The 23,566-nt window shown below is 52.2% G+C and overlaps 1 protein-coding gene across 10 annotated transcripts in view; it reads right to left on the minus strand.

The window, feature by feature from the left end:
* The window catches only part of Ano1 (anoctamin 1), a 160,931-nt gene that overhangs the window by 64,268 nt on the left and 73,097 nt on the right, over window positions 1–23,566 (minus strand). For all 10 annotated transcript variants that reach the window (XM_050136714.1, XM_050136704.1, XM_050136713.1 and 7 more), the window contains 5 exons: window positions 20,018–20,350; window positions 8,273–8,371; window positions 6,819–6,970; window positions 5,381–5,435; window positions 1,550–1,601 (listed from right to left, as the gene is read on the minus strand). In XM_050136714.1, coding sequence (XP_049992671.1) covers window positions 1,550–1,601; window positions 5,381–5,435; window positions 6,819–6,970; window positions 8,273–8,371; window positions 20,018–20,350 — 691 coding nt within the window. The remainder of the gene's footprint in view (window positions 1–1,549; window positions 1,602–5,380; window positions 5,436–6,818; window positions 6,971–8,272; window positions 8,372–20,017; window positions 20,351–23,566) is intronic.

The following is a 23,566-nucleotide window of genomic DNA, read 5'->3' on the forward strand; positions in this document are numbered from 1 at the left end:
GTCCCCCCAGACTTTCAACTGTTGCCCCAGAACCCCGTGCAGGGCAGAGTGGCTTTCTAAGTGACCCCATGTGTGCCAACTTTTCTCAACAGCCTGGAAGCTGATTCTATGCAACGTGGCTCAAGAACCATCTCCTTGGATAGTGACCTGGAACAGCCAGGTGCACCGAGGGACATTTAGGAATCACAACCAGAGGCAGCCAGAGCGCGTGACTGAAGCACGCTCAGAAGCAGAAAGTTTGCCTCACATCAAAAATGTATGTGGAGCTGGATCCTGGCCTGTGGCCTCCTCACCCTTCCTAGCATGCATGTGGAGCTGCCACAGGCCTTGCTTGGGTTTGTGTGGCAGGCTTGCCAACCCTCTTTCCTAAGTCTTCTCTGCCCTAATCACTCTAGCGTTCCCAGCCCTGTCTGTGTGACTGCATGCTAGCTTCTCTGTTTCCTTACCCTAGAACTCAAGTACCCGAAGGCAGCCCCTGGGACGGAGAGGGGCTATCAGGAGCCCATCACTAGTCGATGGAGGGTCACTAAGTGACTTCATTGGTCAGTAGAGCCCCCAGGCCAGGTGCCACTATGAAGTGGGGTTACAAAGGCACCCTGATCTCTCTCTTCCATGCAGAGGCAAGGGAACTAGAGAAGTTTAAGGAAAAAAAAAAAGGCCTGTGAACCAACCCAGCCCCTCTGCTTCAGGATCAAGCTAGAATAGGGGTTAGCTACAGTCCAGCCTGTTCTACAGACCTTCATGGAAGCCACATTTAATTCTATGAACGGGACCCGATAGTGCCTGGATTGGAGTTACAACCCTTTCTACTTCTAGAGGCTTCGTCCCAGCTGTGCTCTGACAGTGGTGACTTGACTGAGTTTGCTTCCTCCTCCATTCACCCAGGGTGTAAGATAAGCTCATTCTAGTGGTCCACACTGTCTGCAAGGACCAGGCCAATGGGGACAGGGCTGCTGGGTTTCTGGCTGGGTCCCTAACTCCAATGAATCAAGATATGGGGTTGGGCATCTCAGAGTGTCCCTGTGGCCACCTGTGGGTCACACTAGTTAGGCTACATGCCGTCCCTGAGTCCTGGAAGAACCCTCCCCGCAGCCTGGCCCATCTCAGTCGGGTCACACAACAGCCTGGCCACTGTTCTCCTCGGGCTGCTATTTCCAACAGCCTTGAACTGGGCTGTGGTCCCCAAGGGACACCCCTGTCATTCTTTCTTGTTGAACTTATAATCAAAGAGGAATTTGGAACCATTTGTCTGTTTCTTTTTCATGGTTTAGGGTCTCTCTGCGGGAAGCTGGCCTTATACCAACAAGAACCTTCAGCCAAGGGCACAGCACCTCTGGGTGTAAAGCGCCTGGCTATAAATCCACAGGGGACAGGACCCTGGCACGGCTTTTCTGCCAGTTTCCCAGCCCTCTGTTCTGAACCAACACAGGCTTAAATCAAATCTCTTTGAGGAAGCCCCAAGCCAGACACCCACCCCCCTGAGAGGGCTCAGAGGCAAGAAGGCCACTCAGAAGCAGCCGCTGACCTCAAGTCCACAGATTGTCCTTACCCATGCTATACTTGGCCTTGGTGCAGGTTGTTCTCTTCAGAATTTCATAGACCTAGCACAGAGGGAGGGACAGAAAGGGGGAGTGGTTACTCTGCTGCTCTGCCAGTCAAAGGCCACAGTCACAGGGCACCAGGAGGGTCCTGGGTTTGGGACTCTAGCAAGTAACTTCCAGGGGTAAGTGAAATAGGGGTCACAGAGAACCCTCTTTCTTCACGTCCTAGAGCAGGACTAACAAGGGGTTAGTCATGTGCACTGGGCACATTCCTAGGAACTAAGGGGACGGGGGTGGCATGGGAGATATAATAGCCACCTTGGTGCCCTGCAGCAGCTCACTGCCCCTTTGTGGAGGCAAGAGCAGGAACAGAGAGCTGGCATGCAGTTCTGTGTGGGGTAGATGCCCAGAGGGGGGCCAGGTGTGGCCGTGGACCTCAAGGCCCCAACCACACTGGGCACCAGGAAAGAAGTCCCTATGGAGGGACCCCAGCCCTCTTCATAGCTCACTGACTAATGAGATACTTTGCTTGGTGTTCTCAGGAGCCCTGGCTGACGAGTCTTGTTTGACCGGGGCTGCATTAGGAGAGCATGTGCAAATTGCACCACCACCCCTGGGCCTCAATTTAACTCTGTGGAAAATGGGATTGAAATAAACGGCCATGATCTAATTAGCTTCATTTTATTTCATGTATCCAGGGATGACCTCAAACATATTTATAGTCAAGGACAACTTTAAACTTCTGCTCTTCCTGCTTTCCCCTCCTAAGGGCTGGCACTGCAGGTGTGCACCACATGCTTGGTTTATGGGGTGGTGGGGGATCGAACCCAGGGCCTCCTGTCATCTAGGCAAACAGTCTACCAGCTGAGTCACAGGCGTAGCGCTGTTCATGATCCACAGGTGAGGATTTCTGAGCATGGTGATTACTCCTCAAACCCTGTACTGTGTTCACGCAGGCAAGACCAGTGACCCTCCACTGGCCTCTAGGCCTGCACCATCTGGCTCTGCCGTTACATCTTCGGCTCCTCTGTCAGCAGCCCCAGCCTCTTGCTTTGAGTTCCCTCTTGCAGCCTCTGGTAAAAGCACCCACCCCCACAGTTCTAAGATGTCCCAGGATCACATTAGAAGGCCTATGACATAGCTCTGTCCTATCCTGTACTGTCTGTCATTCACCATCTGCCCTGCAATTGATGTTCTCAATACTTCCTCCCTCCAGGAGAGAGCACACTGTAGGTACTTAATAAATCCCTACTCAATTGCTCTCCAGGACCCTCTCTGTCACTCTGTATGTCGAACTGGTTAACCTGTCATGGCTTTCTGCTTATTCCACAACCATCTCCTGCTCTCCGCTCACACAGTCATGACAGCCACAACTCAACATCCATCCACCTCCACCACCCATGACCCCACATCCATCCACCTCCACCATGTGACCCCATATCCATCCACCTCCACCATGTGACCCCATATCCATCCACCTCCACCATGTGACCTCACATCCATCCACCTTCACCACCCTTGACCCGACATCCATCCACCTCCACCACCCTTGACCCCATATCCACCTCCACCATGTGACGTGAGCCCATATCCATCCACCTCCACCATGTGACCCCATATCCACCTCCACCATGTGACCCCACATCCACTCACCTCCACCAGATGACCACACACCCACCTCTACCACCACACGACTCACATCCATCCATCTGCACCATGTGACTACATATCCATCCACCTCCACCATGTGACCTCACATCCATCCACCTTCACCACCCTTGACCCCACATCCATCCACCTCCACCACCCTTGACCCCATATCCACCTCCACCATGTGACGTGAGCCCATATCCATCCACCTCCACCATGTGACCCCACATCCACTCACCTCCACCAGATGACCACACACCCACCTCTACCACCACACGACTCACATCCATCCATCTGCACCATGTGACTACACACACGCCTTTCACCCCTTTCTCACAGCCAACCCTTGAGAGTGAACATAACTGAGTATATGAAACACCTTACCTGACAACCTTTTATGGCTCCCCACTGCTTACAGGCCCACTGTTTAAAATCCCAGCGAGCATAAGAAGCTCTTGTCTCTTGAAAGCTGCTGGTCTCTGACTCCAAATAGCTTGTACATGAGCCACCCCAGTGCCAGGAGAGAAGTGGCCAGTGAGGAGGAAGAGGTTGCCACACCTTGGCCTAAACCATGAGATGAGACCTGACCAGCCATGCAGGTCTGCGAATCAGCAAATCCCTTTGGAACACAGAGGTGGTCTACACACTGGCCTCAGGGTCTCTGGGAGGTAGTGTCTCTCCTTCCTTCCTCCAGCAGCAAAGAGAGTCATGGCTCTCCACGTCTGCTGTCCCTAGTGCCCTCTCTGGCTCAATGTAGATAGCAGCATTCACCCAGGGGAAACTCAGACCAAATAGTCCCACAGCTAATCACCAGGAAGAGATGTCAGAATTGTTCACAGCCCCTCCCACGTCAGGCACCTCCCCACAGCTAAAGTATGCTTGCAAAAGTTCTTCCAGAGGCATCGGACACCCTGGAAAACGTGCAAATCAAGACACATACACACCGAAGCATGGGTACATAGCTGTTACAGTGATGTGGGAGAGAAACTGCGGGTCACACTGTAGGGGTTCTCGCAAGAAACAGAGTCCAGGGGGGGATATGGTTGCTCCTCAAACACACCAGTACCAGTTTGACCAGAGGCTATGTCTTTGCCCAAGTTTTTTGTTGCTTATTATCATGAAATTGAATCGTCAAACTTAATCAATAGTAGGAAGGCCAAATGGTTCAGCAGGTAAAGGTTCTTGCTGCCAAGTTTGACTGTCTTAAGTTCAATCCCCAGAAGGAGAGGATCAGCTCCCTGACCTCTACCACTTACACCATGGTACATGTACTCACCACCCTCAAAAAGTAAGTTAATAAACACGCAAAAAAATTAAAAGCACCAATGATAACAAGAGCACACTGCGCCATGGGACTGCTGATGGGGGTGCTACCCTGCCCCTGGGGGGACAAACCAGAATCAGTCTTGTTCTGGCACAGTTTGAGAGCCTTCCTTACAGGTACAGGTAAGGGAAGAGGCAGTAGAGGGGAACACCTGCCTGTCCTGGGTCTGAGCCTCCTTCACCAACAGGACCTGTGCCACTTTCCTGCAGGGTGGCGGCTGCAAGAAGTTCCCTGTACCAGGCAAACGGGCAGCTTCCCCTCAGCCCTGACTGTGACCCAGCCAGGCTGGATGCTCCAGGCAGGAGAGAACAGAGCAGGCCTTAGCTGCCAGGCGGATTTCTTGTTTAGATAGGAGTTGGGTCCTGTGCCACGCACAGTCCCAGCTTGGCTGGCAGTCAAACTGGCAGCTGAAGGATAAACACTAAGCCAATGCCCTGAGTAGGGCAGGGTGGCCTGCATGGTCAGACTGCAACCTAGGCTGGCTGCACTGGCAAAGGCCTTGGGATGTTATACTCATACATGTGCCAAGGCTGAGCTGCCTGGCCTGCCCAGACATCGCCGGCCAAGCCCCTTGCAAACTCTATCAGGATGGAGTGACCAGGGGGGTCTGCAGGCTTGGAGCTTGGCCTGGAGGTCCCCTCCCCCAGCTTCCTGCAGCTTAATCCTTTCTCACGCTCCTCCTCCAAACCGAGCAGCCAGGGCCTCCCTCCCCTGGGCCACCCACTGCCCTCCTGATTCATTATTCTAATTATTTTTGTCACAGGCAATTAGAGCCGGCTTCCACCCCGAGGAGTTCCGGAGAAATGAAATGATCACCAGGGTCCCAGGGCACCCTCTGACGAGCAATTCCAGGACGCCTACTCACTATTGTGCTCCGGGTTTTGCTGTCGAAAAAGGAGTCCCTGTCAGTCAGGTCGAATCTGCAGGAACAGAAGGAGACAAGGCGACCGCTGTAGGCTCCCAGCTTGGGAACGCATCCTGTCTCTAATAAGTGACCGTGAGGGGTCCGACTATCCTCATAGCAGGCACAGGTTCCCCTGTCCCCGGGCAGGGCATTAGCTGATCTTATCAGCCCAGTGTGCTCTGAGACCGCCATTGCTGGGAAGGCAACTGAGAGTGCCCTCCAACTCTAGTTTGTCATTGTGTTTTGTTGGAGACAAAGTCTCATGTAGCCCAGGCTGGTCTTCAACTGGCTGTGTAGCTGAGGATGGCCTTGAAAGCCTCATCCCCCTGCCTCCACCTCCTCAGCACTGGGATAGAAGGCAGGTACGAGCATGCTCAGCCAATCCTGGTTTGGATGAAATTAAAACCCAGGAAGGCAGTCTTTCAAGTCCTAGTTTCAGTGTCAGGGGACAGGGACAGTGTCATCCCTCCACATGATGGCTTCGGCTTTGAGGACACGTTCCCAGGAAATGGTTTGCATGCAGGTGTTCTGGGCCACACAGAGATAGCTTGAGGTTTCTAGGGCACAAGAATAGCTCTGAAACCACCATTCCCTGGGATGCTTAGTAAGAACAGGGTGGAAATGAGCAGGATTTGGACAATGGGTATGAACCTTTCATTCCCCTGAGCTGGCAGAGGTTGCACGGCAGTGTGTCCAGTCCACCAAAGACTGGCCAGTGGAGTCAGGGCAGCACGTGGCTCCCCCAAAGCTACCACTATCTTTGCAAAGCAAAGGTTTCTGTTCTGAGCTAAAGTGTGGGTGCATGCTCATTGCCCTCTGGACATCCTCGAGGCCACAGCACCCCAAAGCCACCTGTTCCTGGGCCTGGCCATCCAAACTGCCTGGGTATCTGGTACCCAAGCCCTTTCTCCCACTTCTGCCAGTGAGACCAGGCCTGGGGAGGCCTTGCAACTGCTCCACCTGAGCCAGGTGGCTATGTACCACTGCCCCTTGGGAACAGGGAGTATGGAAGGTTCCAGAACAACCCTAGCACTGCCAGGCAACACACTGCTGACTGTGAAGCCCCAGGGCCTTGGGACTCCCTGAGGGAGGCTTCTTGATCAATCCATTGCTGCCTCACCAGCTGCTCCATGGGCTGCTGAGGTTTCGTGACAAGGAACCAGGGCTCAGGGGACAAAGCTAGGTCTGTGTATCCTAGACCTTTGCTTAAGCCAGGGCCCAGGCAGGTTTCCCTATGCATTACCAAGCCAGGCAAAGCTCCTTTATCGCCTTGCTCTGTGACCAGGGCCTTTAGACATTGCTTCCTCAGCCTCTTCTGGGCTGAGGAGTCACGAAATACTATAAGAACACATTCCCCTGTGTGGGGGCAGCTGGGAATCAACCTGTTCTTCTGACTCACAGATGCTGCTTCTCCCGGGAAAAGGGGTAGGAGAGCCTCTTTGTAGTCTGTGGTCTGTGCTCAGCCACCTTGGGCTGGATGGGGTCTGTGATCTTCTGCAGAACCGAGTTGATGGTTTTCAGAAGACCTCGGGTCTCACTGATGTGGTACACCTGTGGGCAAGACCAGGCAGAGACATGAGCCCCTCTACTGCGTTCTGACTTCTGTAAAAGCTGGTAATGTTTCTTGTTAGCTTGATACAATTTAGAATCACCATGAAAACAAGCCTCTGGGAGTGTCTTGGAGGAAGTTTCTAGACTGGGCTGAGGTGGAAGACCCACCCTGAATGCGAATGGCATCATCCCATGGGCTGGGGTCGCAGCCTGAACACAAGGGAGAAAGTGAGCTGAGCACCAGCGTTCCCCTCTCTGCTTCGTGCTCATGGATCCAATGTGACCGGCCGTCTCCCGCTCCTGCTCCATGCCTTCCACACCATTATGATCTGGGTTTCCCTAAACTGAAGCGAATAAATTCTTCCTTCATTAAGCAGCTTTGGTCAGGGTAATGTGTAAAGTGACTAAGTCATCCTTTCTGTGATGGTCAGAAAAATACCACACAATGGTATGGTCCTTCCTGGGAACAGAGCACCTGGGTAGCCGGCGGACCTCTATCTGCTGTTTCAGGCTTACCCAAAGGACCCAGCATTTTAGGAGAGTTGGGCCAAGAGTTCAATTATAACACATTCTAGAAAACATTTGCCCCAAATGTCTTTTTGTTTCCAAAGCTGTAATCCAAGCGGCTTCAGTGGATCTGAGAAGCCGCACTGAACGTCTCCCTCCCACCCCACACATAAATATGGACTCTCAGCCCGGCTTCCCTGGCAGGCTGCTCTTCAGCCATAAAGTTTTCAGAGATTAAAAGGAAAAATCCCAGCAAGCTAGAAAATGTAATTAAATTGAATCTGATAAATTATCTGAGACCCCACAAGCATCAAAGAAGCAAGGCCTCAAACTGAACTATATTTGTTCAGGTCAAATTCCTGGGACAGAGTGGGCAGCTTTTTTTGCCTGGACCTTCTCCTGGTGTCCCAGTGGGGTGGGGCCTTAAATGTTACTCTTTTCTTTTTTTAAGGCTGTGTGTGTGCCTGTGTATTTATGTACATCTGTGTACAGGTACCTGAAAAGGCCAGAAGAGGGCGCTGAATCCCCTGGAACTGACATTGCAGGCAGTTGTGAGCAACCCTATGTGGTCCTGGAATCTGAAATCCAGTTCTCTCGCAAGAGCAGTCTGACTGTTAAGGTATCTATCTAGCCCTGGCCTAGAGTCTCTAAAGACCACCCTGGCAGGGATAGAGGCCTCATGGGGAAAGGAAATATCTCCCCTCGCTCAGTGATTAGGAGTTTGTGGAGATGATTCTACTTCAGGATGTCCTCAAACCAAGACTAGTATTTTGAAATATAAACATTCCTACCTACCTTCTTTGTGGGCATCTTCAGTTTCAAAAATTCAGCCTCCCTGCAGAGCACATGCCAGGGTGCATGGATCTTCACAAAGCCGACACCATGGATTTTGGTCTACAGAGAGAAAAAGGGCTGGTGGTCAGGGTGTTTGGCAGCTATGACCCCTTTCACCTTGATACCCAGTTGTGACTGATTAGGTGTGTCTGCCTTTGCTTGGCACCAGCCATGTCCTGACAATACTCACCATGGCTAGGCACCTTTCTCTTCTCTTTTTTTAAGACAGGGTTTCACTGTGTAGTCCCAACTGTCCCGGATCTGGAACTCACTCTGTAGACCAGGCTGGCTTCTAACTCTGCCTGTGCAGAGATCCACCTGCCTGTGCCTCCCAAGTGCTGGGATTAAAGGGGTGCGCCACCACCATCAGGTGCTAGGAGCCTTTCTTACACACAGCACTTTATGCAAGAATCCAGGGGTTCTCTGGTCACAGCCAGGAGGGACCTTAGGGGTCTAAAACACTTAGGAAGTTTTCAGGAATTAAGTGGGAGTTCCCCACAAAGCCTGGTAACAACAGAGGACCATTCATGATTCCAGGTCCACAGCCTTCCGCCGTGACTTGGGGCTCTCAGGGCTCACTGGACAGAAGCTCCTGTGGGGGTCATGCAGTTCTTTCTCTGATGGTAGCCTAACTCCGGCGTCCCTACAGATCTATGACTGTTATCCTTAAAGAGGCCGACACAGGGACACCAAGAGTTCAAGTCCAGGTCCCCCTGCGGTGCTGCTTTGACTTGAGACAAGTGTGATGGCTCATTTTGTCAGTTTGACACAATCTAACTTCATGCTGGCCTGTGGACATGTTTCTGTAATAGACTGTCTTGATGAATAGGAAGGCCTGCCCACTGTGGGTGGCACCATTCCCTGGGCCTGGCATCCTAGGTTGTATATGAGTAGGAAAGCACCCATATATTAACTCATTGTTCTGACTGGGTGTGATGTGGCCAGTTGCTTCAGGTTCCTGCTGCCAATTCAGACCCAAGCTGTGCTTCCCCAATGGCAGAAGTGCCACACCTGGTTCCTTGGAAAGGGGCCTTTGTCAAGGGACAAGTGTCTACATAGTCACACAAACATGCAGGACCTTGCCCAGAGCTTTCACAAGACCTTTCATGGCAGACTGAAGCTCAGCCCCAAGTGTCTACAGAACTCTCTGGCCCACAATTCTGAGACCTGAAGGGGCTTGCCATGAGGTACGGAGCAGCCAGTGTGACCTGCCTCCTCTGTGCCCAGGATCACAGGCTGAGTGAGTGGCCCAGACCACAGGTGTGCCGCGGGCTAATAGCCAAAACCCAACAGGCCAATGTCATCTGAGGATGGCCTATAAGAAAAAAAATTCTGAGGGCTGGAGAGATGGCTCAGTGGTTAAGAGCACTGACTGCTCTTCCAGAGTGACCTGGGTTCAATTCCCAGCACCCACATGGCAGCTCACAACTGTCTGAAGATTCAGATGCAGGGGATCTGACAGCTTCACAACAATGCATATAAAATAAAGTTAAATAAACCATAAAAATATTAAAAAAGGAGAGAAAAAAATTCTGGGAAGCTGAGTGGGATTGTTTCTGAGGCCAGTCTGCTATCCTGGGCTACATGGTGAGTTTCACCCAATCAATCAATCAAACTAATCAAGCATCTGAGACAGGTGAAGTAAACACATTTGTCTAGACCTAAAGTCACAAAGTTGGTGCCTCTGGGAACTGACATTGCAGAGCAGAGCACCTGGTGGGAAGAGATAGACCATGACGGGGATGTAACAAAGGTTGGGGACACACTTGCCTGGTGTGCATGAGGCCCTGGGATTAAGCCCCAGTACCCCATAAACTGGGTGGAGTGTTGGTGTGCCTGTAATATCAGCACTGTAGAGGTGGAGGCAGAAGAGTCGGAAGTTCAAAGTCATTCTCAGCCTCTTAGGGAATGCCAGGCAAGCCTGGGCTAATCGAGACTCTGTCACAGATAAACATGATAGTTCAGGCCAGAGCCCAGGGATAGACGGCTTTGGCTACAGGCTTGGTCTTCTCCTTTGAAGAGACAGATATCATCCCAGGACAGAGAAAGCACCCCAGAGAGGACAGAAATCCATGGTCCTTCTGCTGCTCCTGGTATAGATGGGATGCGTTTAGGAGGCCTGTGTGGTCTATGGCAAGTGTCTTAACCTCTCTTGACCCTGTTCCCTCATCTATAAGGCAGGAGATATGAGGTCTGGTTTGCAGACAAAAGTCCTCTGGTACCCTTAGGAGTTGAGCTCCAGCCTTGGGTCCACAGGCAAAGTCAACACAAGGGACTGAAGCAGCTGAGTACAGCTTCAGCCTGGCTCCAAGGCAAGCTAGGCCACTCCTGCTTTGGCCAGCCCTGTCACAGAGTCACCGGCCCCAGTGACTCACAGGCTGATGTCATGGGATACCCCTGAGTCAGGGGGAAATGTCTGTTGTGGCTCACAAGTGGTGGAGGCTAGCTTTTCCACTATAGACCAAGATTAATCTCTGTGTAGTGTTCGCCCGCACGCTAAGACCCAAAATATTCTTTGCAGTCCCAGCATCCCTGGGAAAGCAGGCCCTGCTGACGTGAGTGCCCGGGTCTTTCCCAAGGAAACATCTGGTTGGTGAAGGGGTCGTGGGACCCATTTAGCAAAAATACACTAAGATGTTTTTAAAAATGTGGTACCCAGCCTGACCACAGCCCTCCCGCAGTAGGAGGAGCTTGGGGGATGGCCAGGTCCTTCAGTCATAGCCAAAGGCTGTGAAAGACTAAGTTCTGTCCCTACTCCTGATCACTGTGCCGAGACTTTTGAAACCACAAACTTACGGACATAAGACCCCAGGGAGGGCACAACCTAGCTAGACTACAGGGATCTGTGAAGGGACAGGTCCCCAAGAAGTACCCTGCTAGAAGATGTGGGGAGGATTAGGTCAGGCCACCTAGCTCCATATAGCGCACAGCTGAGGAGTTAGGTTTCTATCCTGAGCCCCGAATGAAAGGACTCCGACTTTACTAGAACTGGTTCCAGGACATTCAGCATTTGAAAGATTGAAGTAGAAGAACTGTTATGAGTTCAAAAGGTGTCCCATGACGCCAGCCTGGGCTACATAGTGACTTCCAGGCTAGCCTGGACTATAGTGTGAAACTGTTTCAAAAATTAACAAACAAACAAACAAACACAAAAGAAAAGTAAACTAGAACTTTGACCACACAGGTGGTACTTGTCTGTAACCCCAGACAGGAAGGAGAGTCAGGAGTTCAAAGCAGCTTCATCTACATAGCAAGGTCAAAGCTAGCCATGATACCCTGTCTCAAAACACAGAAGGAAAAATAAGGGGGCAGGGAGGAAAAAAAACAACAAGGAAACAACAAAAATCAAAACAACAACAAAAACAAAAACAAAGTTGCAGAGGTCCCACAAAGGGTCCATGCGGCTGAGACAGCACCTCACCCTTGTGCCCGAAGCCCTGTGTAGCAGCAGTCAAGGCAATGCCCAACCACACCTCCCATCTGGCCGATGCCCTGATTCCCACCTGGTTTTCCCCGCTGGCAATGGCTGCCTCAATAGATGTGAGCTTGAGACCTATGGCTCTGCTCCAGTGTGCACCTAGGATGGCTGACTGCCCAGGGCACAGTGTATTCAGTGAGTGATTGACAGAGGAAAAGGAGCAGCCAGTCTGTAGTAGGTGCCTACTGTGTACCAGATGGAGACAGCTCCAGCGTCTAGCCCAGTCCCCTTCTCGCAGACCTTCTGATCTGCCTCAGTGTACCCTGATAGCTGGTGAGAGGCTGAAAAGATCTGTAGACACTTGATCCAGATGTTTGAACAGCAGGTGTGGCATGGGAACCCAATCTGGTGCTCACTTGCCATGCTCACTGTGTTTCTCCACCCACACAGCTCCCAGAGGGTGAGGCACAGTCCCCGGGGTTGGAATATGTTGCCACTAGTGTAGGGCCTGGGTGGGGAAGGGTTGCCCACTAACTGGCATGCCCACAGTAATGGGTACTGCTAGCCAGGTTCACAGTGTGAGGGAGACCCGGAGTCCATGGCAAGAATGGGTTGGTGCCTACCCACCCTTAGGGGAATGTCCTCAGATTTGAGCCTCGGGATCTGTGGAGCCATGAACTGGTTCTCAGGGGTGGGCCAACCTCACTTGCCATTTGCCAAGAATATGTCAGGGACAGGCCCTGGACGTGTTTCTCTCCAGCCCCATGCCTGAAGCCTGCTGGATAACAGAGAAATCAGCAGACAGATCCTGTCACACCTTTGCTGCCATTTAAGGTGGAGCCACCCTTCCCCCACCCCCACTAGGGCAATCCTCCATGGAAAACAAAACAAAAACAAAAATGCTGGCTACAATTAGAAAAAAAAAAGATTAATGCACCGCCTTCAAGATTCTGCAGAGCTGGTAGCAGGGCAGGGAGCTGCAAGGCATGCCATGACAGCAAATGAAGATCCACTGAGGACACTAGAACCATGTCTTCAGAGGGTGTGGTGGGAACCAGGCCCGGCTTGAGCTGGCTTCAACGGCCACCCAGCCATGGTGGGAAGGAACACGCTAGGGACCCTCCCATGAAGACTAGGTCCCCTTTCATGAGTCCCACAAAGGAACAGTCGCTTTCTTCTGACCCCAGGACAGGAGGTTGGTGGATGCTGAAGAGCTTGAGGGTACAGGAGAATTTACACCCCGGGAATGGGCAGACACCACCGAACAACCCCACACTCTCGTGAGCATGTTTGCTACTCTGACTCACCCTACAGAGCTTGGAGAAAGAAGACGAAGAAGAAAGAGGAGTAAAACCACCTGTGAAGGTGCAATGGCTTCACCTGTGGCCGTGGCCAGGGACAGTTCCTACCATAGTCAGCTCAGGCCCTGGGACCCTGAACAGTGCTTCAGGAAGTCCTTGATGGGCACAAAGACAGCTGAGTCCACTGGGCATAAACAACCCAGGGATATGCTGGAGAGAACCAACAAGTGACAGAGACAGAAGCCAGTGCTCTTGGCTAGCGAGCGTGAGCTCATTAGATGGATGACAGACAGGTCAGGCCCGCTCACCTCAATTAAAGACATAAACTTCAGGACAGGAAGGCCTGCAAAGGACAGGAAACTATTAAAAACTGACGCAGCCGGCTTGGGAATAAACCAAACAGAACTTCCAGAAATGAAAAGACTCGTACTGAGAAAAAAATCCTGACACGGTGTTGGCGAATAGCGTCCCCAAAGAAAGCAGGGTTAGAGGATTGGTGTGGTCTAGAGGAATCCCAGAGAGCTTGGGGACATTGGCTCACTCTCACGGGGCACTCATGGACTGTGGCCTACCTCAAGCTAACAGCTGCTGGCAGGGTACCTGTCAGGCTCCTGCAGACCTGGCCAAAGAGAGGACTTCAGATGGCAGCCACAATGGGACAGGGTTTACCTGAAGCCACCTGCCTCCCCCTGGCCAGGGTGAGCTTCCCAGGGTAGGAAGGGCTGGGGAGATCGTTCAGTCAGGAAGTGCTTACAAGCAGGCTGGAGGACCTGCGTTTGATCCCTGGAGCCCATAGTGTCAAGCATGGTGGCCTGACCACTTGTAATTCCAGTGCTACAGAGGCGGGTGCCCAGCCAGTGTAGCCCGATCAGTTAGCCAATGTGTTAAGGAACAAAGGGAGAAGAACAACAGCTAAAGTTGTCTTCTGGCCTTCACACACACACACACACACACGCACACATACATAAGCTGTGCATACACATGAATGCACAATCCACACATCCAGAATTCATGGCCAAAGAAGCATATTTCCGCAGAACGAATCAAACTAGAGGGACAACAGTCCGTGCTGCTTTGAGCCTCAGAGTAGCACCGTGGGGGCATGGGCCTTCAGGGACCAAAGAGAGCAACACGTGGCAGAATTGGGAGTTACAAGTCTATGCAGCCTGGAGCCCAGCACTGCAGCATGCCAGATCTCAGTTCCTCCTCGGGGAGACCATGGGGAAATGGTGCATGTATTAGGGCAAATAGATCAAAGGCAGGGGTCTTCAGTTGTGGAGCCCAGAGTTAAGATCAGAGGTAAGTTAGACTGACCCCCCACACACTTTGCCAAGGAAACCCACAGAGTGAGGGTGATGGCAGCTTGCTTCCAGGCCTATGAATCCCATGAACTGGCCAACAACCTCATCTCATGAAGGTGCCCAGGGCTGAAGCACCTCCTACACACACACATACACACACACACACACACACACACACACACACACACACACACAGTGCTGAGCCCCACATTGGCTTCCAGTCATGAGGACAGCTGGAAATGGATGCTCCTGCCTCTACCCATACCCTGGGGCCATGGCCATCCTGCCCTTCTCAAGAACATGAGTCCTGATCCTGCTTGGTGGCGGTAGCGTGAGGCCACTGTTGCTGCCCAGACCTTGGGAGCTGTGCCAGGTCTGGCATTCCTCTCCTAGCCCCACCCACCACTCATGAGTAAAGTCTCCCTACCACCCCATTTAACAGATGGGGAAAACTGAGACAAAGAAAGGGGAAGCCACCTGATCCAAGAAATGGCTAGTTCTATCTAACTCCATTCCACACTTCAGAGGCTGCGTCGTCCCCACACTGAGTGACCCCCAGCTTGGCATGAACACAGCGGCAGGAGATCAAACAGGCACTGATGAGATTCTGGGTTCACAGTCTTGGAGGATCTGCCAAAGCCAGGGTCAAGTGCAGCGTCAGGGCAGTGAGGGCCCCAGGCACCCCCCATAGACACGACAGGACTTAAGCCTGTGGTGTTCTTAGCAATGACCCCAAAGACATAAATAATACTCAGCCGGCTTTGAGGCTCCGCTTCAAAAATGCTAATGGATTTTCTTGGAGGAAAACACATTGGTCACAAATTTCTCTTGTCTCTTTAATGGGAACCCTGGAAGCTGACCCCACAGAGAGAGAGGTGGTGTGTGTGAGAGAGAGAGAAAAAAAAAACAAGGACTGAAAGAGAGAGGGAAGCGGGGGAGGAGGGAGAGAGGGAGGCAGAGAGAAGGGCAGAAAAAGAGAGAGCTAGGAAAGAACAGAGTGGGGGGCAAGAGGCGAGAGAAAGAAAGATGAAGGACTGCCACTCCCCACCATGCAGTTCATCCAGGGGTCCAGGACCCCTCAAGGGCAGCAGGTGGTGAAAGACCCCTGTGGGGCAAAGCATTGGTCCTTCCTGCTCACCCAGGCTCCCTCTGTGAGGCATCCTAAATTTCTCAGTGTGGGGGTGAGGAAGAGAGTTACCCTATGGGCTCTGCGGTCACATGGGAGCCTCTCTCGGGACTGAGCAGTGGGTAGGGGCGCTCCTCCCTTTTCTGGGGATGCATTCAGGGAGCCAAGTTACTTCATTTACCACTCGGGACAGTCTAGGACCCCAGGACTGCTGAATCGGAGCCTGTGGGTGTACAGGGTACACTCTGGCCCCATGGGGAGGCAGGCCAGCTCCAGGCAGACCTGTTCCTAGCCTAGGCTGTGAGCCCCACTTCTCTGCCTCAGATTCTGAAGCCTCTGCTGGCCTGCTGGCCATCCTGCCCTGTCTTCACTCCAGGGCAGAGCTTTACTCATGAGGGAGGTTTAAGGAAAGCATTCCCTCACAGCTGCTCAAATGCTACGGCCTGAGGTGGGTCCTTATTTGGAGAGAGGGTCTTTGCAGATGTCAGAAGGCTGAGATAAAGCTGAACTGGGATGGGGTGGACCCCAAACAAGGGGACTGTCTGTGACAAGGAGGGGACATATGAGCTACAACAGCAGAGGCAGAGTACAGTTCTGCCAAAATCTTGACTGCCGACCTGTGGCTTCCAGAACGTAAAGAGATGCAATCTGCTGTCTTAAGTCACCACATGTCTGGGCACACTTGTCACCTGGTGGTTAAGCGCTGCTCCTTGTCCACTAGCAGTATCACAGGACACCTGTCATCCTTACTACCTCAGGATAGCAAAGTGGTCTCAGTGAGAAAGCAAGCAGAGGGGGTCTGTTCTGCACCGGGCTCCCAGGACACTGCTCCCAGCCAAGTTCAGCCACCCAGCGTCAAGAAGCCAATTTGAAACAGCCAACTTAATAGCAAAAAGTAGACAAAGCCCCAGAGTGCTGGAATTATATCTTTAAACCCAGCATACGGAGGCAGAAACAAGAGGATCTCTGGGAGTTTGAAGCCAGTCTGCCCTACTTACCAAGTTCTAGACCTTCCCCACAACCTCTGAGAGACAGAGATCCAATGTGGTTTTTGGGTACAGACTGTGACCCCCACTTTGGTAACAGCAGAAGCAGTGTAGTGTATACCCACTGACTGTAGGAAGCCGGGTGGACCTCTGCAATGCTACCTTGTGGTCAGTGACAGCTCAAGAGGTGGCTGATGGCACACAGAGGATCTCTCATGTCCTTCAAGGTCATCATTCACCTCCCCATCCAGCCGTGGAAACAGGGTTCCCTTGGCTGGTGGTGATTTAGGGCCCCAGACACTTTCGGCAACATCACAGGGGATGGTTTTAGTTTTCAGGATTCAAGAGCCACTGCCAGCCCAGCACAGGCTAGGGTTGTGGTTAAAGGTCACATGCCATGGCATGCAGGTTGGGAGACCCGTTTCAATGGCACAAGTGTTAGTGTGGGGTATGGGGAAGGCACAGAGTTTTGGGGTACCTGCTCAGATCCCCACAGAAGACACCTAACCCTGACATTTTTGCCTCAAATTGAGTAAGAGAGCATTTGGGGGATCCCGTTACAGGCTTTCTCAATTCAAAATCTGCCAGCCCTCGGGCTCCCTGTTATCTGAGCACACCCGGGGAGCAGCCCATTAGCTCTTCACCCCTAAACAAGCCTGACCTTGCTGGGCTGGCCGTGCCTGCTAATCTCGGCAGCCAAGGCCCACTCACATCTCTGCTTGCCATGCGTGCCCAAACAGCCCGTCCAGACCCAGCCTCTGCTCCACCCAGGACAGTAAGCAGCAGATGCTAACTGTGGCCCTGCCAGGCCTGTATCTCGTAAGCTTCCAGCAGGTCAGTGGAACCAGGCCATAGCTTCAAGGCTCAGCAGGGAGATCACTCAGGGTTGTTGCATAGGAAGCTTGAACTAGAACCTGGACGAACTCAGGCTTAGTTCACAGAAACCAGATGTGGCAGTGTGCACCTGTAACCCTGGCACAGGTGGGTAGAGACCTGTGGATCCTGGGGCTTTGCTGGCTTGCCAGTCTAGCTGAAATGGCAATCCTAGGTTCATAGAGAAATGCTGTCCTCACAAATAGGTGGTGGTGGTGGGTGGCCGGAAGATGGCTCAGTGCATCAACCCTTGCTGTGTGGGTATGAGGACCTGAACCAATGTAAAGTGGGTGTGGCATCATGCGTCTGTAACCCAGGACTCACAACAAGACGGGAGACAGATAGGAGAGATAGCCTGAGCTATGCAGCACAGTGGCAAACAACAAAGAGACTGCCTTAAACAAGATCACCAATAGCCAAGGCTATCCTCTGAGCTACATAGGCAGGTATACACACGAATGCATGAACCCCCCCCACACACACACCAGAAAACCTGGACTGTCTCATGTACCTGTCCTTTCTTTTTGTGTCAGGGACTGACTCCAGGCTCTCAGGCATACCAGGCAAGTTCTCTACAGCTGAGCTCCACCCCAGTCCCATATTTTATTTTTGACTTAATTTAAAAAAAACATTTATGGGAGTATTTGCCTTCATGTTTGTGCACCATGTGTGTGTAGGAGCCTGGGGAGGCCAGCAGAGGGCGTCAGATCCCCTGGAACTGAAGTTACAGATGGTTGTGAGCCACTCTGTGGGTGCTAGGAACTGAACTGGGTCCTCTGCAGGAGCAGCCAGAGCTCTTAACTACAGAGACCTCTCTTCAGCACCTCATAGTTTGTTTTTTAAAGAACCAAACCAACTGCTACAAAGCGTTCTTCAGCTCCAGAGCCAAATTGTCTGTGAAATTTGGGGTCATTTAAAAAAAAAAAAAGAATCACCAAAACCCTCATGTTTTAAGAAGAGAGATGCTATCACTTACTAAAACCTCCTTCTCCCTGCCTTTCCCTCTTTTCCAGTTACCCCCTTCTCCCACCCCGCAGGTTTTTGTTTTGATTTTGTCCTCAACATCACTATTCACTTTCACCTCAGCCTCTCTCAGGTGTGCACCCCCAGGCTGAACTTGGACATAACAGGAATCCCAACCAGCAAAGATGTGCTCTGTGCCCAATGTTGTTGCCTGAAGGCTGTTGCTACCTTCAGTCTCCAGATGGGAAAACTGAGGCCTTTGGTTCAGAGGCTGAGCTCTGACAAGTCAGTCTGAGTCACCCCATGTCAGAGGGCCCACACCTGGGAGCTTCAAATTGCTCCATGAAAGAACCTCACAGATAGAAAGAGGAACCCATGCAAGAGACAACCATGGAGATGAACACAAGCACTGGATGCCTTAGTGGTGGGTCGGGTCAGGGGAACCCATAGCCTTTGAAAGGCCCTCTCCTTCCTCCAAGAATAAAAGCCCTGCACATAGACTCTGCACAGCAGTAGTGTGCTTCAAAAGCCCTGGGGTGGCCTGAGAGGACCAGGACAAGCCAGACACAACCCTGCTCGAAGTGACAGAAATCACAGAGGATCAGCCACACCCATGTTTTTCTAGCTGCCAGCCTTGGGGTCCAGTAGCCTTGGAGTCCTCGCCAGCCTCAGACTTTTGCTGCCTGATCCCAACTTCCCCTAAGCACCCTAAGACTGCCACAGGGAACATGCAGAGGGGTTTGCAAATACCTGCCAGGGGGTCCAACCCCAAGAAGGTGGTCGATACCCTGAGACCGTGTCACACTGGACAATAACCTCAGCGGCGTGTGTGTGTGTGTGTGTGTGTGTGTGTGTGTGTGTGTGTGTGTAGGTCAGAGGACAAATTCAGCCGTGGTCCCTCTGGTAGTATCCATCCCTAGGTCTGGGATTACCAGTGTGTGTCACCATGCTTGTCTTTTTACATAGATTCTGGGGACCAAGTTCAGGTCCTCGTGCTTGCAACCGAGCTGTCACCAGCCTCACCGTCTTATTTTTAAACAGTCTCTAGCTGTGAGGCCCAGGCTGGCTTTGAACTCTCAATCCTCCTGCTAGTCTCCTGAGCACTGGGATTTCACTTACAGAGCAGGGCCTTTCCCCAAACATACGCATGCTGAGTGGGTAAGATGTCAACCAGGAAGCACACAGCAATTGGCTGAGTGGTTCAGAGCTGCAATGATTTGAGCCACTCTCTTCGGCTGCCTCAGCAGGCAGTGAAAGAGACAGTGGAGCCTTTGTTCTGTCTAGAAACTTCTCTTACCAAAACTTCTACACTTCCTGAACACAGTGTTACAGAGATGCAGGTTTCAGAGCAGGGACCCTAAGAACCTACAGACCGATCTCTTTCACAGGTTGAGGAACTAAGGCGTGGAGAAGGACCAAGGACGCCCACGAGAAGCCCCCAGAACAGCCCACACTTTGTCCTTTTGACCCAGCAAATCTTCCCATGCTGGGCACTGGCTGAACTGAGGCAGGAAATGCGCTGACCTCAAGGTCATAGTCACTGGCCAGCTCTGCCCCAGGCAGATGCAATTGCTGGAGGAGGAGGCTGGCTTGGGACTTCCCAGAGCTGTTTAGAAGCAATTTCTAGTCCACTATGGCCCCACGAGCAGAGCTAACCTGCCCCCACCGCCTTCTGCAAACAGACCTGCTCAGCCTACGTGGACCTATTATTCCCCAGCCCACACGAGGTCACACTTACATCCTCGTCATGTTCCAGCTCCAGGCCGGCCTCCAACAGGTTGCCCTCATATTCCTCCCGTCTGAAGCGCTTGTCATCTTCGTAGTAATCCATGGGGGCCTCGGGTGAGCCCACGTCCACGGGGCTCCCCTTCCCAGGAAGGGGCTGGTCCTGCCTGACACTGCGGGTCCCCATGACCATGTCATTGTGCAGTCCCCTCTTGGTCAGAGTTCTGCTGCCCGAGGCTCTCTTGTGATGGTACACCAAGATGTAATCCACCTTGCGCTTCCCATCCCGGAAGTACAGGCCATACTTGCATTCGGCATCAGGGTCCACGGACAGGGAGTTGAGCAGCTGTGAGGCAAGAGAGAGAGAGAGTTGTGTTCAGTGTGGAGTGGTTCTCAGGGGGCCTCTGGGAATATGATTTTAGCTGGGTACTGCGCTCACCTATTCCCTCAGTCACTCGGCAAACATGCTAGCCTTCAGAGCTTCCTTGATGCAGCCAGAACCTAAGAAATCCCTGTTATAAAATGTTTAGAAACACCTGCATCTGTACCGAGAGCCTGCATACACTTCTGCCTCACTAAAATCACCAGTGTGCACAGGTTCTACACAAATACCCCACTATATTACTTAATTTTCCTTTGTGTGTGTGTGTGTGTGTGCGCGCGCGCGCGCGCGCGCGCACGCGCAGGTTTCTGAACTTGCCCATGTGTGCAGAAGTTGTAAGTTGACAACAAGCATCTTCCTTGGTTTCGTTTCTTTTTTAAGATTTCTTTTTATGTGTATGAGTGTTTGCCTGTAGGAATGTATGTGCACCATGAGTATGCAGTATTCATGGAGGCCAGAAGAGGGCACCCTTGAAACTGGGGTTACAGATGATTATGATCCTCCACGTGAATGCAGGGAACACAACCCAAGTCCTCTGCAAGAGCAAAACAAGGAGTCTTAAACATCATCCTTGTTTATTGAGACAGGGTCTTCACTGACCCCGGAGCTCTCCCATTAGGTTAAGCTGGTTGGCCAGTGAGCCCAGAATTTCTCTTACCTATACCCTCCCATATAGGTATGCCAGCATGCTCAGCTTTTTATCATATGTGCTGAGAATCCAAGCTCGGGTACTTGTGCTTCTGTGGCAAGCTGCCCCCAGCATGGCTGTCCCATATCCTACGAGACTTGAACATCTGTGAGTTTCAGTATCTCAGGGATCATGAGCCACTTCTGTGCGATACCAAGGGACAGCCTCCCCTATAGATGCCCACTGAGAGCCAGACCCAGTCCTATGGGTTCAAACATAGAAGATGGGATGGCCTTCTTGGGGCCCACACTCTAGAAGGAGGCCTTTGTCTCCCCCGAGAATGCCAAGTCATGCCTGGTCACCAACAGGTCATCCTGGTCTCTGGATGGGAAGGTCCTGTCTGACTCCTGGCAAAAGCTACTGAAAAAGCCACAAAGTGAGGGCCCCTGGAAGGACGGATGTAGGGCAGGGTCTGAGGCCGGGCAGAGCTGAATTTAGTTAACTGCAGGCACAATGTCAACCTCTGGCAGCTAGCATCCAGGTAACACAACGATGGCTCCAGGGCCACCAACTAGCTGTGTGATCAGAGCTCAGATGTGTGAGGCTCTTGTTCACACACCATGGATCCTCCAGAAACCCAATCCAAGTGTTGGGCTCTAGCATGGAAGGGTGAAGACTGAGATCCAGGCTGGGACACAGCCTGAGGAACATCCTAGAACTGCCAGCTGTCCCCAGAGCTGGCTTCAACCCAGCCTGAACACCTGATTCCAGCAGTTTTTTTCTCAGAGGTTAACGGCCATGTAGAGCAGACACTACCCTTCCCCCTATGCCAGCTCTTGGTCCATGCAGAGACACTGCCCCTCCCCCATACCAGCTCTTGGTCCACACAGAGTGGTGAGGAGGACAGCACCAGCTAGGTCCTCCCTGGTGGCATGTGAGGCCCAACACAATGGCCAGCAGCTACAGCTACCTACAGGTCCCTTTCTGCACCACATCCAGGATGCCTCCTCCAGGAACCCTTCCCAAACTGAAAGACCATAAGCTGGGTGGAGATTCCCTCCACACTGGCTGCAGTCCTGACCTCAGTTTCCTCTGCATGGTACTGGAAGACATAAGTCTTCCCCAGGATTTGCCTGCTAGGTTCTGCTCCCTTCTCTGGACACCTGTTACTATAGCCCCGGTTGCAGGATTCTCCACTCCCTTCCATGTCCCCTTCTGGCCTTCTATAGTGCCTCTTGTCCCTCTCACCCGCTTCATCCCATCCTGTCCATGCCAGGGGCTCAAGCTCCACTAGTAGCCAGAGGCCTGGCCTTGGTCTGACTTCGACTCTGATACCTCCCCCAGGAGGATGTCCCAGCTACTAGGTGACTCTGAAGGGCCATGTATTTCCTCAGAAGCAGCAGGACAACATCCTCCTCCAAGGAACAGTGGGCTATGACAAGGGAGTAAGGGATAAGGGAGAGGGGGGCAGAGAGGAGGGGTATCTAGTCAATAGCAATGGAAGGAGAGAGAGGGATCCTTGAGTAGAGCCTAGCTACTGGGGTGGGGGTGGGGGGGTCATGACCTTGCATCTTAGCATCCTTACCCTAAGAGATTGTCTTGGGGAGAAAGCAGGGCCAACAGTCCACTCGGTACCCATAGCTGAAAGAGGCTGGAAGGATTCTACCTACTTCCTTCATGGCGACTGGGGTGTCATTCACCCTGGTGACCTCCACAGGGCCCTGGACAGTGTGGACATTCCACCCAAAGTATTCCAGTGGGGTTTCTTTCCTGTTCTGTATGAGTAACATTCTGGGTGCCTAAAGTCAATGTGGTGGCCTCTGAGGAGCTCAGGCTGGTTGGTTTTTTTTATTTTGGTTTGGTTCTTTTAAAGCAAGAGCTGCTGTAGCCCAAGCTGGCCCAAAACGTGTTATGGATACCTTAAACTTCAGATTTCCCTGCCTTTGCCCTCCCAGCGCTGTAGCTGGAGTACATGCAGAGCTGAGGCTAGCCCTCAGGCCTTCATGGATGCTAGCAAGAACTCTACCTACTGAGCCACACCCCCAGATCAGGAGTGACACTCCAGCCCAGTAAAGAGCTGAGTTTATGGGAATCTGAACATCTGCCCTCAGCCACCAATGAGAATATGTGTCTGTAGAGGGACAGGGAGCCCCAGGTCAGGGGTAGGCATGGGGTTAGGCACAGCCTTGGATCCTGTCCACACACCCAAGGCATTTCTGCCCTTCACAGAAAAGGTGACACTCTTTCTAAGAATGGGGCACCCTGTCTTCAAATGTCCCACACATGGAGGGAGCCCTGTTGCTAGGTCCATTTGACCTGGCAGAAATTAGGGAATAGGCCCTAGGTGACCAGCTCAATGCCCTGGGTACAGGGAGCCCTGTTGCTAGGTCCATTTGACCTGGCAGAAATTAGGGAATAGGCCCTAGGTGACCAGCTCAATGCCCTGGGTACTGAAACACCACCCACTACCCTAGGACCCTGGTTCTGACTTGTTAACTGAGGGACACAGCCAGAAGGGTGCCTCCATCCCAGCATGAAGTTCCCGAGCCACC

The sequence above is a fragment of the Alexandromys fortis genome, unplaced genomic scaffold (assembly GCF_014885135.2).
Source record: "Alexandromys fortis isolate MF-2015 unplaced genomic scaffold, M_Fortis_MF-2015_v1.1 scaffold_3, whole genome shotgun sequence".
Classification (NCBI taxonomy): domain Eukaryota; kingdom Metazoa; phylum Chordata; class Mammalia; order Rodentia; family Cricetidae; genus Alexandromys; species Alexandromys fortis.